At 40.5% G+C, this 18,362-nt stretch overlaps 1 protein-coding gene across 4 annotated transcripts in view; it reads left to right on the top strand.

The window, feature by feature from the left end:
- COL12A1 (collagen type XII alpha 1 chain) overlaps nucleotides 1-18,362 on the top strand; it is a 164,776-nt gene that overhangs the window by 77,943 nt on the left and 68,471 nt on the right. For all 4 annotated transcript variants that reach the window (XM_040428657.1, XM_040428654.1, XM_040428655.1 and 1 more), the window contains 5 exons: nucleotides 7,257-7,386; nucleotides 10,163-10,302; nucleotides 11,050-11,179; nucleotides 15,160-15,302; nucleotides 15,512-15,641. In XM_040428657.1, coding sequence (XP_040284591.1) covers nucleotides 7,257-7,386; nucleotides 10,163-10,302; nucleotides 11,050-11,179; nucleotides 15,160-15,302; nucleotides 15,512-15,641 — 673 coding nt within the window. The remainder of the gene's footprint in view (nucleotides 1-7,256; nucleotides 7,387-10,162; nucleotides 10,303-11,049; nucleotides 11,180-15,159; nucleotides 15,303-15,511; nucleotides 15,642-18,362) is intronic.

Raw genomic sequence — 18,362 nt, 5'->3', positions numbered from 1 at the left:
GCCAAATACTTTAAGCATTGCCTAAATTTCTATAGCAAAGTTCTCTATAACCATGTGCTGTATAATAGAAATATAAACCATAATAAATGCAAGCTCAGGTTTTCTTTAAAAAGTAACAAAACAAAACAGAAGGCATAGTTACAACTTTTTCACTGATGCTGAATTACAGTCGGCATGATAGTCCAAAGTTGCAGGTTGTTATTGGAAGCAGACAGAAAGGCTGCTGACAGAAATGCTAGCATTCTTATTAAATCTCATAATGTCAGACTTTACAGAATGATAATCACCAGAGTAACTCCGTAAATTCAGCGACCCGAACAGGAATGTTTTCAGCTCTGCAGCCTGCAGAATTGTGAATGTTGCTTTAGTCAATAATATATGCTGTGATTCAGGATCAAAAGTGTGTGGAAAGTGGGTGATACGCCTTATAGAGTGGGTGTGCTCCCCCACCACCTTACACCTCAAGTTCTGTCCTTGGCACTTCAGTTTGGCCCATTTTTCATGCAACGGTGGTTTGGCCCACTTTTGCACTATAGTTGTGCAGTCACTCTGGTCACGCCATCTGACTGACTATGCCACAAAGTTATGCCTCTTATGGTTCGTTTTAGGGTGAATTTGCTCCCCCACCACATTACAAGTAGTATAATATAGTGTACCTGCAGGGATGGACTGGGAGCTTAAAGTGGCACAGGAAAAAAAACAAAAACTAAAAGTGGCCCCATGTTGTAGGAGGGTCCAAATTGACAGAAGGTGGGGCCAGCAATACTTTTGCGCTTTGTGCAGCACAAAATACTGCCCCAGCAGAACGTAATAGCACATTGCTGCAAAACATACTGCCACCTCCACGGAAGTATTCAATTGTATTACCATCCTGAGGATGGCAATACAGTTAAATTTAAGAGGAGACCTGTGGCTGCCTGCCAGGTGCATAAGTACCTGATGCTCATAGCATTATTTAATGCTGAGAGTATAAAATAGCTATGTACAGTACCTGGCCATCAGCCATGAGAAGGGCTCCTGTGGCCACGCTCTATAGCCAGTCTGCCCCAGTGTTCCTGTAAAATTGCATGTAAACCTTAGGATAGACAGGCCAGAGGACAAGATGGAAAGATAGTCAGTAATGTAGCCAAGGGTCAGAGTTAAACATCAGGTACCAGACTCTCAATATATAGAGACAGGTGGATTTTCAATATACAGGAACAAGGCATATGTCAGGAAAAGGCCAAATCAGGTGTCAAAACCAGGAACAATAGCACAAGGAAAAACAGCCAGGGCAGTGTATGAAACTGTAATATTATTACACTTCAGAAATACATCCAGGCCCCTCTTGAACTCTTTTAGTGAGTTTACCATCAAAACCTCCTCTGGCAAAGAGTTTCATAGTCTCACTGCTCTTACTGTAAAGAATCCTCTTCTATGTTGATGGAGGATCCTTATTTGCTCTAATTGTATTGGATGTCCCCTTGTCACCATCACAGTCCTGGAGATAAATAAATGATGGGAGAGATCTTTGTATTGACCTTTGATACATTTATACATGGTTATTATATCTCCCCTCAGCCATTTTTTTTCTAAATGGAATAACCCTAATTTCGATCATCTCTTTGGGTACTGTAGTCCACCCAATCCAGTTGTTAGTTTAGTTGCCTGCTTTTAAACCCTGTTAGCCTCTACTATGTTTTTCTTGCTCACTAGTGCCCCAAAAATTTACACAATGTTCCATGAACAGACTGATTTGTAAAGTGAAAGACCTACTTTCCCTTTAATCTAGAGGTTTTTGATGCATCTCATGGTCTTAATTGCCTTGGCAGCAGCTGCCTAGAACGTTAAGTTTACTGTCAATACATATGTTCTAAGTGGCTGGAAGAGAATTTGAGAAATCTTGTAACTATCATTTCAAGTATTTAAACTAATTAAATTGATTGCTGTATTGCCTCTATTACCCGCTGGTAATATACAAAGAGCATCAATGCATATGAGTTGAAAAAAATGTTGCCATAAATTGTGGAATGCAGGTCTAATAAAGATTTCTGACAGCCCAGAGCAATTTTAAGTGTTTCCTCCCATAAACGTAATGAGAAAGATATGAAACAGTGTAGAATACATCTAATAACAATTTACAATGGTTTGCCTAGAGGTACCTTTACAGCTAGCCAGCTGTTTTTTTTCAAAGTTTATGAAAATGTGTTTGATAACCACACAGCCGGATACTAAAAAATGTTTATAGTTAAATAAATAAATTACTGACATCGGAATATTTTTCCTGTCTCAGACACATATGTTCTGGGGTCAGTATCTTAGCATAATTCACTGCCTACAGGGACGGTAAAAAATTAGAAATAATAAATCTTTATTCAATAACTTAAAAAAAAATGGTTAATCCCTATCCAGGTATAGAGAGATAGGCAATAGGGATATAACCTGCGTGGGGGTCACAATTAATTTGTATGGCCCCCCCAGAAGTAACATGTGGCTGACTCAACACTGCTTATGGATGTTCTGCAATGATCATAAGGTCAGCTGCAGTGATATCCCACAGTTAGTGGTGGCAGTAGGCTGCACTCATTATTTATTATGAGTAGTCACAGCCAAGTCGCCACCTAAACCATAGTGGCGGCAAAAAAACATACTTATTTTTAATCAGGTAAGTAATGGCAGCATTTCACCACCTGACTACCGATATCCAACCGAACACAGCTGCATGCAATTGGTATCTGTAGTTGGATATGCAAGTGAGTCCAGGCTAGGGTGACACAGAGACCGATCAGAATGGTGTTTCTATTTTTTCATACACCACCCCGGTCACCTATGGATCACTTGCTGCCGCTAGAAGTAGAAGCTACCTACATATACCCAGCCCTCGCTCGACACGTTTCTGGCTACCCTGTATCGGGCACCTCGTCAGGAGCATGGGCGAAGGGTTGCTGAGTAACTGAGGCTGCCTACTAAAAGAACTGGCGGAGGATGCTGCACGTGTAATGTAATGAGAGCAGCCTACTGCCGCCACTAACTGTGGGATATCACTGCGGCTGAACTTATGATCACTGCACACATCCATAAGCAGTGTTGAGTCAGCCACGTGTTACTTCTGGGAAGGGGGGGCATACAAATTCATTGTGACCCCCACACAGGTTACATCCATATTGCCTATCTCTCTATACGTGGATAGGGATTAGCCATTTTTAAAAAAAAGTTATTGAATAAAGATTTATTATTTTACCATCCCAGTTGGCAGTGAATTTTGGTTGAGTAGGGAGATGAAAACCTACATACCTGTTCATTCTGTGAACTCAGTATCTTAGTATGCCAAAAATACCCATAGGAGGGGATGATTTTCTAATGTGGGAGGAAACCAGTATAGCCAGGAGGAAACCCATGCAAAAAGATTGATCACAAAGCAATTTTTATGTTGACTGCATAAACATTTTTACTAAAGAATCGAAAAGAAAAAAGTAAATGAGCAATTTTTGGATCATATTCAGAAGAACATAGAGACAAGCAATGTACTGTACAATGTGAAAAGTTGAAAACGGAACAATAAAATAGCCATAGTTTTGGAGAGAAGGCCAAAGGAAAAGAAATCTCCCCCACATTGTACTGCTTGAGCATCTGGAATCTCACAAGACCAGAAGCAGCAGCAGAATGAAGCGAGATAAATACTTGCTGACTGATCTAAAAATACAGTAAATAAAGAAGTAGATTTTGGGCTGCACATTGGGTTTTATAACCCCTAAAACATTTTAGTCTTGTGTTTGCCAGATTAGAGGAATTCTGTTTGTTTAGATAAACTCATATTTTGTGCTTAAAGAGGTTGTCTGAGATAATTAAAAATCTCAGGCAACTCCTACAGTCGAATAAAACAACCAAAAGAAAAAAAATGATATACTCACCTGGCTCCTCTGCCCTGTTCTCTGTGGTGCCGGACCAGTACTCCTTGCACTTTTTGCTTACAGTTTGTGTCTATAGCTCTCTATAGCTGAGAACAGTCATAGGCTGCAGCAGTAAAATGGTGAATCCAGACATGTCACCACTGTGGTTTGTAAACAAATAGCGTTGGGTTTACCGGACCAGCGTTATAGAGAACGGCACTGGAGAAACGGATGAGTATACCATGATTTTTTTTTTATTTCAAGCAATTGTAGAATTTTAATGATCTTAGACAACCCCCTTAAGGTTTGCAAACTACCATATATAAAACTAGAGATGAGTTATTTTCATCATTATTCTTATTAAGTTTATTTTTCATCATGCGTTACAGGGTTTTTTCAGGATGTTAAATATTGATGGTCTATTCTCAGTATAGGCCATTAAAATCTGAATAACAGGAGTCTAACCACCCACACCCCCGCCAATCAGCTTTTCTGTCCATTGTGTAGTGGACAGATCTAGTAACTACAGCGCTGCTCCCATTCACTTCAATCGGATCAATGCCCTACCCCACAGATGAGCTGTCTAGGTCTGGCTCTGACTTCCAGCTGATTGGCATGGTTGCTGGTGGTGGATGTCAGACCCCCTCCAAAAATGTGGCCTTTCCTGAAGATATGCTATCAATAGTAAAACTTTGGAAAACCCCTTTAATGTTTTTTATGTCCTGCATTATATCAACAGCTCACTAATTTATGTAGGTTCATTATTCACTATACCTGACAACCATGTGAATTTAATTTCATGTGATGTTTTTGGGCCGATATAGCAGCATTCTTAATAGCTTTGTTATTAGTTTTATATCAAGTACCAAAACCAAACCAGCAAGACCTTCTGTTACCATGCATGTTTTACATTTCACAGCTTTTACTTCCACATGGATTTACGCAAGATTGGAGAAAATTATCTCGTTAATCTTGTTTTTGTGGCTGATAATTAGCTTTTTCTTGAAGTTGTTTCCAGGTGCCAGTAAAACACATTCTTACTGCTGAATTTGTATCTGTAAATGCTTGAAGCTATCCAGTACAGGAGAGTGAATATTGGCAATTCTTCAGCACTGTTGCTGTACTCCTGTCTCGTAGAAACTTCTCTGTAAAACTTAAAAGGTTTGTTTGTGAAGATTCCCCAGCTGCACGGCTGAGAACAGGACAAGACACCTTACTTGGAAGGCTTTTTATAGTTAGTTTTGTTTGATAAATCTGGAAATCTTTAGTCATGGTTATGTTATCGAAGAGCAGCTGTTTTTCTTCCAGAAAAGAGAACAAAAAAACAGGATAATTTTTTATTACTTTTCCCAGCAAAAAGTTAAGTGGTTAGTACTGGTGCCTTGTCACACTGAGCTGCTGGATCTAATCTAACCAAGGACAACGCCTGCATTTAGTTTGCATGTTCTACCTGTGAGTCCAAAAACATATTGATAGTTTAACTGGTTTCCTATAAAAATGGTCTGGGACTATAAGGAGAATAGATTGTGAGTGACAGCAGGGGATAATAGGAATGTACTGCGCATCTACAGAATATATTGGTGCTATATATGCAACATGAATTCTTATGAATGGCCTGTATATCCTCATTAATGGCCATGTATCAGTATATCCTCATGAATGGCCATGTATCGGTATATCCTCATTAATGGCCATGTATCGGTATATCCTCATGAATAGCCTTGTATCTGTATATCCTCATTAATGGCCATGTATCGGTATATTCTCATGAATGGCCTTGTATCTGTATATCCACATGAATAGCCATGTATGAATGGCCATGTGGAAAACATGGCTCTGGGTGTTGATAAATGTTGTAGAATTAAAAAGACCATTAAATTAGTAAAGAGGCCCACGGCTTTCTCTGTTACCTAATGAGACCTAGAAATTGTGTTGTTGGACTTGACATGGAGAATGCAAAGGGAGGTCCCTGAATAGCCAGGATCGGAATTTTCTCTGATCCTAGCTTTTAGTATTAAAAGATGGCTATAAATGTAGCTATCCTCCAGCGGCTTAATATGCGGACACAGTTTCTCTGGCTCCTGTGATGACATCACATACAAGTACTTTGGTATATGGGAAAGGGATGCCTCCTGGGTGAGCCTCGAATTTGGTGTAAAAAGAGCCAACATTTGGTACATTTCTATTGCATAATGTAGCATCAAGTTTAAGGCTGAGTTATGAAGCAAATGTACCAAAAATAATAATCCATTGTGCTGTGCTTGATGGGGAACATGGCTAACTGAGAAAGTAGGTATGGGCTAGGGGGAAGTGGGTGTGGCTTAATATGCTACAACGTGATTTTGGTGCATAGTTAGCCAACCAATAGATGGTATAAAGTTAGATAAAAGTATTTAACCAACCATTCATCATCCAAGAAAGCCACTGTGATATATTTGGCATATGTGCTGTATATACTGACTATGTTTACGGTTTAGACAAGATAAGTTATTCTGCCCCAATGAGTTGTGTCCAGTGTCCTATGTGTCCATGTGGCTTCTATATATCATATATCTGAACTACTGTTAAAAGAGCAGAGCAGCATATCAAGAAAAATTGTCCCTCCAATAATCATGTACAAAACATTCTACAATGAGAAAATAAAGATGGATTAGAAAAAAAAAACATGTTTCAATATCTGATTCTAATTAATAAATGGAATCTATGTGACACATTCCTTTTAAATGAGATGTTTGGAGGGGTTATCTAGTTTAGAAAGCCTATTGTCTTATACCTTATTGGGGTATTCTGAATTAATGGAGGGGGTCCTCTGCTTGGCCAGAGTGGAGAGGGCTATAAAGCTTGTCTCTCTCTCTGGAGGACCTGTCCCGTCCTGTATTACACAGACAATGCATTGATTTAGATCGGCACTGTGTAATGCTTAGTTTCCCCCTGTGGTGGCGCTGAAGAGAAATTGAGTACATACTGTGAGTTTTCACCTCAAATTACACTTAATCACGTGAAGTTACAGAAGGAACACACGCTGTGATGAGTTTATTCTTAAGAGATGCTAGGGACTGTCCAAAGCAGGGAAACCCTTTAAATACATTGTTTTTTTGTTTGTTTTTTGTTATGTTTTTTATATAGCGGTAAGAATAAAAATCGCTTCTGTTATAAGAAACTTTTTACTGTAAATTGCTGACATGGACACCTCTGCCTCTTTCTGACACTATGCCATGCCCTTAAAAGATTTCTATGTGTAATTCATAAATTACTTTCTATATTTAAGTTTAAACCAGCCAGTCTGTGCAATGCATTCTATACGTGATGTTGTCTTTGGATGGGAGATTGAGAACGGCTATGGAAAAAACTTTTTTAACTGTAGGATTATGTTTGTTGACTCCCTAGACAACAGTTGGTGGAAGGCAGAGCAGTGTTGTACTGCAGAGACTCCAGCCAGATACCCCATACACAATAACTGTAGCATCACAGTATGCCGAAGGGGAAGGAGGAAGAATTTCAGGAAGAGGAAAGACGAGTAAGTTACCTAATTACAATGTATTCTATTGATTTTTTTCATATATTTATTTTGATGTCATTTATAGTTGTCCTTCATTTTATGTTTTCCCTTTAACAATTACTGAATTGCAATCCTTTAGCTTGTAAAATGTGAACATGTGCATTGAATTCTTGGCTCTCACCAATCTAAACATGTACCAGATTTATCACAGTGGCTAAGGCTGGATGATAAAGTTGGTTTACTTTGCACCAGAATATTGGGGGGGGCATTTACTAAGCATGTTGCCCCAGAATTATGGCATAAAATGCGCTAAAAAGAATGGTGTTTTGATTTGCGCCAAATATATCAACTGTTTTCTTCAGAATTTTCACCATAAAGACTACATCACGCCAGAATTATATATGTCAAAGTGGGCAGGGCTATCAAATTGGCGCATATTACGCCTTATCATCCTCTTATCGTCAGAAATACTGTAACTCAAATTGTTGCTAATGTGGTGGTGTTTTGTGTAAAAAGTTGCATTTCTGGCATAAAGATGCAACTTTTTGTCAAATAGTCACATTTATGAAAAGAAAACCAACTCATTGTGGGAAGCAGTGATAGGTAAGTCAGGGGCGTACATAGAAATCATTGGGCCTCATAGCAAGAATCTGAATTGGGCCCCCTAAACCCGCCCCCTAGCCTGGCCCATCCCATCTCCTGCCCTGGCTCCTCCCATGCCACACCCCCATTTGCAACTAAAGAAATGTATACATGACCTACCAAAAACATTAGGGACACCGGCGTAATTAGAAATGACTGGGCCCCACAGGAAATTTTTGAATGGGCCCCCCCAGTTGTCCAGCACCACTGCCCGGCAGAGACCCTTGATTTCTTCCCTAATACAGTCCAATTATCGTCCAATAAACAAGTCATGGAAATATATGTATACTGTAGTATGATATTTTGACACTGTCTATTGGACGATAATTGGACTGAATAGGAAAGAAGGGTCTCTGCCGGTCAGAGGTGCTGGACAACTGGGGAGGGCCTATTAAAAAATGTGCTGTGGGGCCCGTACAAAAGTTTCCTGTGGGGCCCAATCAGTTGTAATTACGCCAGTGTCAGAGACTGTTATTAGTACAGGAATTTTTTGTTTAATGATCCGGGTTGGGGTTGGAAAGATAGTGACTGGGGGCTGGGGCAGTCTTACTTTGTGGGCGGGCTGGCAGTGGCACAGGTCCAGACTGGCTGCAGGATGACGGATTGGCTGGCGACACTGGTGAGGCAGGCAGGCAGCACAAGTCACTTTCAACTTCTTCCACACTGGGTGCGTGCACACTTCCACACTCCTTATGCTGATTGGCCCAATGTGTGGTGCTGTGCAGGTACACGAGCCGAAGGAGCGCGCAGCCAGGCTGGGTCCTAGGGAACGCGCAGAGTCCGTGAGAGTTCGGGGGGGGGGCCTTCAAGCTGAGCCTGCAGTGAGCGCAGTTGCAGGGGGCGGGGCCTTCCGTGCGCTCCGGGCCCCCCTGTGCCGCGGGCCCCATAGCAGTGGCGTACCCTGCCTATATTGGCGGTACGCCACTGAGGTAAGTATTAAAACAGGATTCATTTATTTTTTTCTAATATAAATGAGCTAAACAACAGGGTTTTGTCAGTAAATTGACATTCAAAAAAAAAACAAAAACATCCCAAGTCTGAGATAAAAGTTGCAAATATGCTTCAAAAGTTGCTTCAAAAACTTCAAAAAGAAGCAAATATGCTTCAAAAGTTGCAAATATGTTTCAAAAGTCGCAGGCGCAGTGTGTCACAGGTTGGCTGAAATGGCACAGCTCGGTTTAAAAAAAGACGCATTTTAGTGCTATTGGCGGAACCATTCATTTCAATGGGTTCACAAAAAAAAAACAGAAGTTACTCCGTGTGCATTCCATTTCCGTATGTCCATATTTATTTTCCGCTAAAAAATAGAACATGTCCTATTATTGTCCACATTATGGACAAGGATAGAACTGTTCTATTAGGGGCCAGCTATTCCGTTTCTCAAAATACGGAATGCACACGGACGTCATCCGTATTTTTTGCTGATCTGTTTTTTGCGGACTGCAAAATACATACGGTCGTGTGTGGGGTTGTGCTGTAGTTGCCTGCACAGCAGATGGCCGGGACACCATTGTATAGGGAAAAACTAAAAGTTATTGCATACCCTGTCGATATGCCATCACTTTCTCTGTTGGGAATAACCTTTCACTGCTTAGACATTCTAGAAGTGCCGAGAACTACCAGTACTGTACTGTAAACTGTAGTGATTACCAGACTGCATTTTAGGGCCCTCTAGTGGCCACTTTTATAGTGAGTATACACATTAAAATGTGCTTGTACAAAAAACCTTTTCTATGTGATAAAAGGTTTTGAATGGTTGAGGTCCGAGTGCTGAGACCTCCACCAATCACTAAAACCAGGAGATAGAAGCACTGACACAGCTCTGTCTCTCCTAGCTGCTGGAGATAGACTGGAGAGGGGCTCATAGACTTCTTATTGAGCCTGTCTTCAGCAGTAAGGAGAGACAGACTGTGTGAGAGCTTCTATCTTCTCATTTTAGTGATTGGTGGGGGTGTTAGCACTCGGACCCTTACCAATCAAAATCTATGTTATGTCACTATGGCTTACAAAAAGTTTTCTCAAAGTACGGATTACTGCACTAAAGTGCACCAAGATCTTCTTGGGAAAGCAGAAAGACATGTAAGATGTTGTATAATGATTATAACTATAGAGTATCGGGAATATAAATTGTACAAATAACATTGCGTTTCAGAGCCTTTGAGCACTGTGAGAAATCTGCGAGTATATGACCCAACTACAAGTACTTTAAACGTTCGATGGGATGTAGCGGAAGGAAATGTGCGTCAGTATAAGGTCTACTATGTACCTACGGCTGGTGGAACTGAGGAAGTGGTAAATGTTCTGTTTTACATATCTCATACATATGCCTTGCATTGTTAGCATAGTCTTGCATAGTATAGCAGTATTTAGTATACACATTTGTTTTTGAGTCCGGCAAGCATTGCATGCATGTGTTCCGCAAGAGGCATGGAGAATGAACTCTGTGCCGTGGTATAGTAATGTGCACCAGTAGGTCATACAGTATGGAAAGTTAATGGGGTATTCCGGTTACCATAAATATAACTTATGTTTTAGACTAATTCATCATCAATAATTACCTAATATAATGTAAATTACACATATTTACTGTTCAGTAGTTATAAAAGTCGTTTTCTTCCCTGCTACCCACTGTGTTTCCTCCTAAATTACCATGGCATCGACCTGTAGTTCTGAGCCTTTGTTAGGTCGAGCATGCTCAGTGTGTAGAGTAGAGGGGGCGTGACCGGACTGCATATCAGGCAGCCAATCAATAAACATCAACACTCACAGCAGAAAAGCTAGGCATTGTGGGGATTGTAGTCTTGAAGTTTTGTGAGGGAAGATCAGCCGCCATGATACAGGCTCACATAGGAGCTAGACAAATGGATTACAAGGTCAAATGAAACTCTGGTTATATGTATACGTATGGGTTCTGGTTGGGTCACAGCTTGCAGCCTTAATGCTGTTTTTCAAAAATTAAATTAAACTTTACCGGAATACCCCTTTAAATAAAAGGTAAGTGGTATTTTACACATTGATATTTGTTTTCTGCATTTACAGACAACTGTTCCTGGAAATACCATCTATTCGGTTCTCAGGGGACTTCAGCCAGACACACCCTACACAGTAACTGTGGTCCCTGTTTATGCTGAAGGAGATGGAGGTCGCATATCTGACACTGGAAGGACATGTATGTCACATAGATTGCTTAATATCGTATTTCTCCCTTTTATCATGTTATTCTCATAGAAGAAAGCACTGAGGGATTAAAGGGGGGGGGGGGGGGCATCCTAAGTGTCCACCACTATACAGAAGGAAGGGGCCTTCACCACTGTAAAGTTTCCCTGCCTGAAGCATCCATGTGCAGCAATGTGGGAAGCTCCTCTCCCTGCTATAGTCAGACTCAGGGTAGAGAGAAGCAGCACATAGACTTCTACTTCCAGAGGCTGAATCCTGTCATGTGCTGCTGAGGTAACGATACCTCACTTCCTGACCTCTTATCTGTAAAGCAACATGTCAATCTGCAAAAAATATGGATGGATGGCCCATGAATGAATGGGCCAGTGTGCTATCCACAAAAAATGCAGACAGCACACTGATAAAAAATACGGCTGTGAGCATAAAATCTAATGATGACTTTGGGTCATTTCATGGGGCAGATTTATGAAACTGTCACAAAGAAAAATTATCTTTCTTACCCATAGCAACTAGAGATGAGTGAATTTCTTTAAAATTCGATTCGGCTGATTTGCCGAATAAAAAAAAAAAAATTGCTTTGTGACGAATTACTTTGCCATGAAGCACATGTTTTTGTAAGTAGTGGGTGTAATGACAGGGATCTGCGATAGCGCCGCCCCCCTCATTGTACCCCTCAGATGCCGCGTTCATACATGATCGCGGCATCTGAGTGTACAAACAGTGTGAAATTAACATAAAAAAAAACATTTCAACAAACTTACCGCATCCATTTGCGCGCGACGGGCCGGCCACCGCCATCTTGCTTGAAGATCTCGGCCGAAATCACGCGTGGCGCGAGATTACGTCATCATGCCGGCCAGCGTGATGATGTAATCTCGCAGTGCACGGGATTTCGGACGAGATCTTCAAGCAAGATGGAGGCTGGCGGCCCTTCGCGCACAAATGGAGGCAGTAAGTTTGAATTTCAGGATTAATCGATTGACGCGAAGCACGAGGAAATTCAGCTTCCAGGCGAATCGAATAATTCCTGGGATTCGGATCGAATTCCACTTCGTGGGATTCGATTTGCTCATCTCTAATAGCAACCAATTGCAGTGTATATTTTGTATTCTGCAGTTGAAAATTGAAAGCTACACTGTGATTGGTCGTTATTGACAACAGATTTGTGAAACTGTCAGGAAGAAAATGAATTGTGCACTGTTACAGCTTCCATGGGGGGTGAACCAGCTTTTTCTACCTCCTGAATAGCAAGACAGTCTAGTTATATAATGATACATGAGAGAGGATTATGGCCCTACATTATGAATAGAGATGAGCGAATAGTAGGATTTCGTTTTTTTCTGTTAATTTTACACAGTATTATTACTCTCAGATGCCGCGATCATGTATGAACACAACATTTGAGGGGTACAATGATGGGAGGGGCGCTATCGCAGCTCCCTAACATTGCACCCGCTACTTACAAAAAATGCGCTTCGTGATAAAGTAATTCGTCATGAAGCGAATGTTTTTGTAAAATTCGGCGAAGCAGCCAAATTTATGTCAGATATTCTTCGACAGCACCATAGAAGTAAGGGCCCTTTCACACGTGTGAGTTTTCCATGCGGGTACAATGCGTGAAGTGAACGCATAACACCCGCACTGAATCCTGACCCATTAATTTCAATGGGTCTTTGTACATGAGTATTTTTTTTTCACGCATCAGTTCTGCGTTGCAGGACAATCGCAGCATGTTCTATATTCTTTTTGTTTTTCATGCAGCCCTGGCCCCATAGGAGTGAATGGGGCTTCAGTGAAAAATGCATTGCAGTCCAGATGTAATCCGGATGCAGTCTGGGTGCGATGCATTTTTCACTGATGGTTGCTTGGAGATGTTGTTTGTAACCCTTCAGGTTTTTTTTCATACGCGTGAAAAGCGCATCAACGCATTGCACAAGTGCGGAAAGAAACTGAACGACTGAACGCAATCGCAGACAAAACTGAGTGAACTTGCTTGCAAAATGGTGCGAGTTTCACTGAACGCACCCTGAACGCATCGGGAGCCAATCCGTATCGTTCGTGTGAAAGGGGCCTTAATAAATGTTGGACTCATATGTTCAGTATTGCTTCAGAGAGGGGACTTGGATACCCCTTGTTCTCGAAAATTTTTGTGGTCCTGGTGTTTGGACCCCCCATCTGAACTTTTGTTTAGCACCTATCCCTTGTATAGATGAGAAATAATTTTTAAGTAATAACCTGTTTAACCGCACAGCTAAATTCTAAGAGTATAGTCCCATGTAGTAGTGGAATAAAAACCCAGTGGTCCGGGCTTTCAAAAAGATTGTTCGTTGGCAACACAATATTGCTGTTACCTCATTTTTGCAGCCATTAACAATCATGGCCATACAGTAAAAATTATGGAAAAAGTACAAAGAAGTGTGACTAAACTGTTAAGGGGCATGGATGGTCTTCGTTATGTGGACAGACTAAAGTAATTACATTTATTTAGTTTATGGAGGACATGATTAACTCATATAAATATATAAAAGGCCGTACAAACAATATTGTGAAAAGCTGTTCCATGTAAAGACCCTTCAAAAGACAAAGGGGGCACTGCCTCCAGCTGGAGAAGAAAAAGTTCAGTCTCCAGAGGCGACAAAGCTTCTTTACTGTCAGAACTCTGAATCTGTGGAATAGACTTCCTCAGGACGTGGTCACAGCAGGAAGAGTGGACAGTTTAAAAAAAGATTTAGATGAATTCTTAAAAGTAAATGATAGTATTGCTTATGTAAATATGTGGAAGTCCGATTCTCTCTCCCTTTCCCTTAATTCCCATCCCCACCCATCTCTTGGTTGAACTTATGTATTTCAACCATACAAACTACATAACTATGTTATATGTGTTCTATTGTTGTAGCATACACACATATGTGTGTAAAGTACCTGTTGCAATGGATTGAGTTCAGTTGCTGCTTTCTTGTGATAGCACCTTGGTTTGGACTCCATATTAGGGCAAAATGCTGCTTGCATGGTCTCCCTTTGTTTTTGTGCATCTTCCCTACGAAATTAGTTTTCTGACCAAAGTCCATCATGATCGGTAATTTGATTTCAATTAAAGAGCATCTGACATCAGGATCAGCTCTGTTAAACCAAGGATAATGCCTGGAAGGGTTCATCCCGCTGAATAAAACAATACTTTAGTGCTGTTGTTAATAATTTCACTCTTTATAAATTTTTAAGTTAGGCCTTTGGTGCACGGAGGGTTGGGCACATATCTTTGGAGCACCAGAGCTTCTCTGCACTTCATTGATAGCCACTCCCTTTCTCCTTGATTGACAGGGCCAGGAATCGTTTCTGGCCTTTAATCTCACATATGTCCCAGAGATTCTGTTATCAGCACACTAGATCTGCTTTTACTTCTCAACTACTGCCAATGACTACTGCACATGTGCTGATGACATCATACTCCACCTGGAAGAGGAGACGCTTGGTTTTGTTTGGGGGGAGGATGACATTTTTGGCTTATGCACAGTTGTCATTGACAGTGCTGGGAAGCAGAAGCAGATCTACTACCCAAGATTACAGGGCCAGGTGAATTGCATGGCCTTGTCAATCAAGGGGAGTGACTATCAACATGAAAGAGCTGTGCCGCTTTGAGGGCAAGTGCCTTCTCCTCTGTGCACCAAAGACCTATCTGACATATTAATAAAAAGTGAAATGACTCCAGAGTGGTGCAGGGGATCCGCATAATTGAGGTGTTGGTTTACTCAGCTGGATCAACCCTTCCATGCATTATGCCTTGTTTAATAGGGTTTATTCTGCTGACAGATGCTCTTTGGCAATGGCAGTTTTGTATATTTCTCTGACATACAGAAATAAGAATATAAGATTGACTATGATCTGGATGACTGTGAATGGGGGCATTCTTTGTAAAGCATAATTTTTTATATTATGTACGGAGACAACGTATAGTAATGTATTATTTTATTATAGTGGCACGAGGAACTGCCAGAAATCTTCAAGTGTACAACCCTTCAACAAATTCACTAAATGTTCGATGGGATCCTGCCCCTGGACAGGTTCAGCAATACAAGGTCAACTATGCTCCTCTCCTTGGAACTACCGTTTCAGAATTTGTGAGTAACAAACCCCAAATGTTCAATTACATATTACGTAATGCTGTTATAATACCCATAGGACCTATAAAGAGCAGTCTCCCACTGGCGGTAATTCTATATAGAAATTGATTTGTCCTAAGTTGAAGCCATAACCATAGTGGTCAGAATTAACACAAAATGTTCTCTGTTCTTACAAATAAGCCATAAATGTTCACATTTACCTGTAGGTTGTGGTTCCTGGCAATACTCACAATGTGTTACTGGAGCGCCTGATCCCTGATACTGATTACTCTGTGAATGTGGTGGCCATGTATGCTGATGGAGAAGCCGAGCCGAGCACTGGACAGGGAAAAACATGTATGTACACTACATTTACTAGATATCTTTGTTTGCATTTAGTATGTTATTCCAATCTCAATAGAATACAGTAGATTAGTCCTAAACATTTTATTCTAGCCGAACAGTTATTATTTTATGTTGTATAAAACATAACTAAAACACATAGTAGGGAGTTTAATGCAAAAACTATTATATTGGACAATATTCATTCTGTTGCCGAATCGTGTCACCTTCATCTACAGAAGTCATTCCTACCATTCTACGGAGGCTACTACATTAGCAATTCAACTTGTCTTTACTGCAGCAACTTATTATTACTGACTTAACACATTACCCAGACTGGCATTTATTTATTCGATCATAAAAACAACTGTCAGACCCATCTTTCTGGCCATTGGGTGTGCCAATGTCTTTCTCCTCTCTGATGGTTTCCGTTGTCTTCTAGAGTTAAGACCAAGTTACTAGTCTGTACTAGCTCCACTGTGGTGCAACTTTCTTCTCATTTCTATGTACCATTTTAAAATTGCCCTCCATTTGCTGAAAGACCCATAAACTTATGATTGAACATCCTATTCAAACATAATCTATCACTCACGTCAAAAATGAGCAGTACCTTCACTTTGAAATCGTAAACGATCAGAATAATATTTGAAATGTGACCCTGGGAACTTTTCTATGATGATGATATGTCCTAACTACAGGTGAAACTCAAAAAATTTGAATATCGTGCAAAAGTCCATTTATTTCAATAATACAAATGAAAAGGAATTGCATTAATGCAGCTTAAAATTAGAATTTTGTGAAAAGGTTCAATATTCTAGGCTCAAAGTGTCACACACTAGTCAGCTAATTAATCCATACCCCCTGAGCAAAGGGTACATCAAAATTGTGACTTTGGGTTTTCATAAGCTGTAAGCCATAATCATCCGAATTATAACAAATAAAGGCTTGAAATATCTCGCTTTGCATGTAATGAGTCTATCTCATTGCAACTATGACCACAGCCCAATATTTACATGCAAATTGACTTAGGCACTCATACCTCCTCAGTTAAAGCTGTTTTTTTAAACATTATTGACCTTGTTCAGTGTTGACATCTATAGATGAGGTCAGAAGTACATATTAAGCAGTTGCTTCTTCATGTTAAGTCAAGCCTAAAACATGGAGCATAGTATAGAAGGCTGAGTTTCCCAAATCTGTTGATAATTGCTAAAGTTACCAAATTGAACCCTTTCCTGATGTATTCAGTAAACTACCACACAGCTTTGTAGTTGCCTGTGTTCTTGATTTCTTGCTTAAAATAAAACAGATGCAATGAGGTGATCTTATATACAAATCATAAACTTTACCAGAAGATATCAAACTCAAAATTAAATGAAGATGGGTCAGTTTGTTTCAGAATTGAATTTTGAATTTTTTCCCCAAAGTTATAATGCTGTTTATTTTCAATGTTGTTTAGTACCAAGTGTAAACCAATTGGATCTGGGTAGGTTTAAGCATATGTTCCTTTTCACACACAATTTGTACACATAGAATCAATCTACATTAACAACTGAGTAACTTTGTCAGTACATTTAATTACTTAGGCATCACGCACACAACAGTTGCTTTTTTGCAGCCCGCAAACCATAGACCCGTGAATCCGCATTTTTGTCAATTGCACTTCCGTTGTGCTTCTGTATCTGGCCGTATTGTTTCCATGTTTCATCCATTTTTAGTGGACCACAAAAAAAACAGAAGGAGAAAATTGTCACTTTTTTAGCCCCTATCTTGACCCTGAGTTACAGTATGTATTATAGTTTAAAGCTGCATTGACAGTTATGTAAACATCAGAGCGGAAATCTCCCATCACCCTTTGGTAGCTCAATGTCTTTTGGAGGCTACATTGGTGATTTTCACTCTGACTTGCTTTCTACTGCGTTATAGGTGTTCCGATCAGTTTTTACAGAATGTATTGGCGGGTTTGTTGAGACCCATGAGAAAATGGAATGCAGTCGGGAATCCAGAATCCAAAATGTCTTCATCTATGATTGTCAGAAAAAAAATCAAACTACTTTTCTCTTGAATGATCTGTTCCAATTTTACCATCCTTAAAGAGGACCTTTCATCTGGCGAAAAATTCTGAACTAAGTATCATGATATGCACAGCGGCGCCCAGGGATCTCACTGCACTTACTATTATCCATGGGCGCTTCTGCTATGTCGCCCAGTATCTTCGGGCACTTGGTTATACTGGGCGGAGACTGCCCTTGTTCTCCTGGGCGTCTCCTTCTCCCAGGCTGTAGCGCTGTCCAATCGCAACGCAGAGCTCACAGCCTGGGAGAAAAAACCTCCCAGGCTGTGAGCTCTGCGCTGTGATTGGCCAGCGCTACAGTCTGGGAGAACGAGACGCTTTGGAGAACAAGGGCAGTCTCCGCCCAGTATAACCAAGTGCCCGAAGTCTCCGCCCAGTATAACCAAGTCCCCAAAGATACCGGAGAACAGAGCGACGCCCATGGATAATAGTAAGTGCAGTGAGATACCTGGGCGCCGCTGTACATATCATGATACTTAGTTCAGAATTTTTTGCCAGATGAAAGGTCCTCTTTAAATAGTGGAGTATGAGATATTTAATGAAAAATTAAATATTGTAATCCAGACAAGAAATTTGCTTGTTGGTGATGACGATCCCCTTTGGGGCCTTCAACAGATAGGTTAATAAGCTTCTAATAAAATTGTCCCAGTGTGTATGAGTTAAGG

Source organism: Bufo bufo, chromosome 4, assembly GCF_905171765.1.
Source record: "Bufo bufo chromosome 4, aBufBuf1.1, whole genome shotgun sequence".
Classification (NCBI taxonomy): Eukaryota; Metazoa; Chordata; class Amphibia; order Anura; family Bufonidae; genus Bufo; species Bufo bufo.
This window is presented reverse-complemented; position numbering and strand designations above follow the sequence as displayed.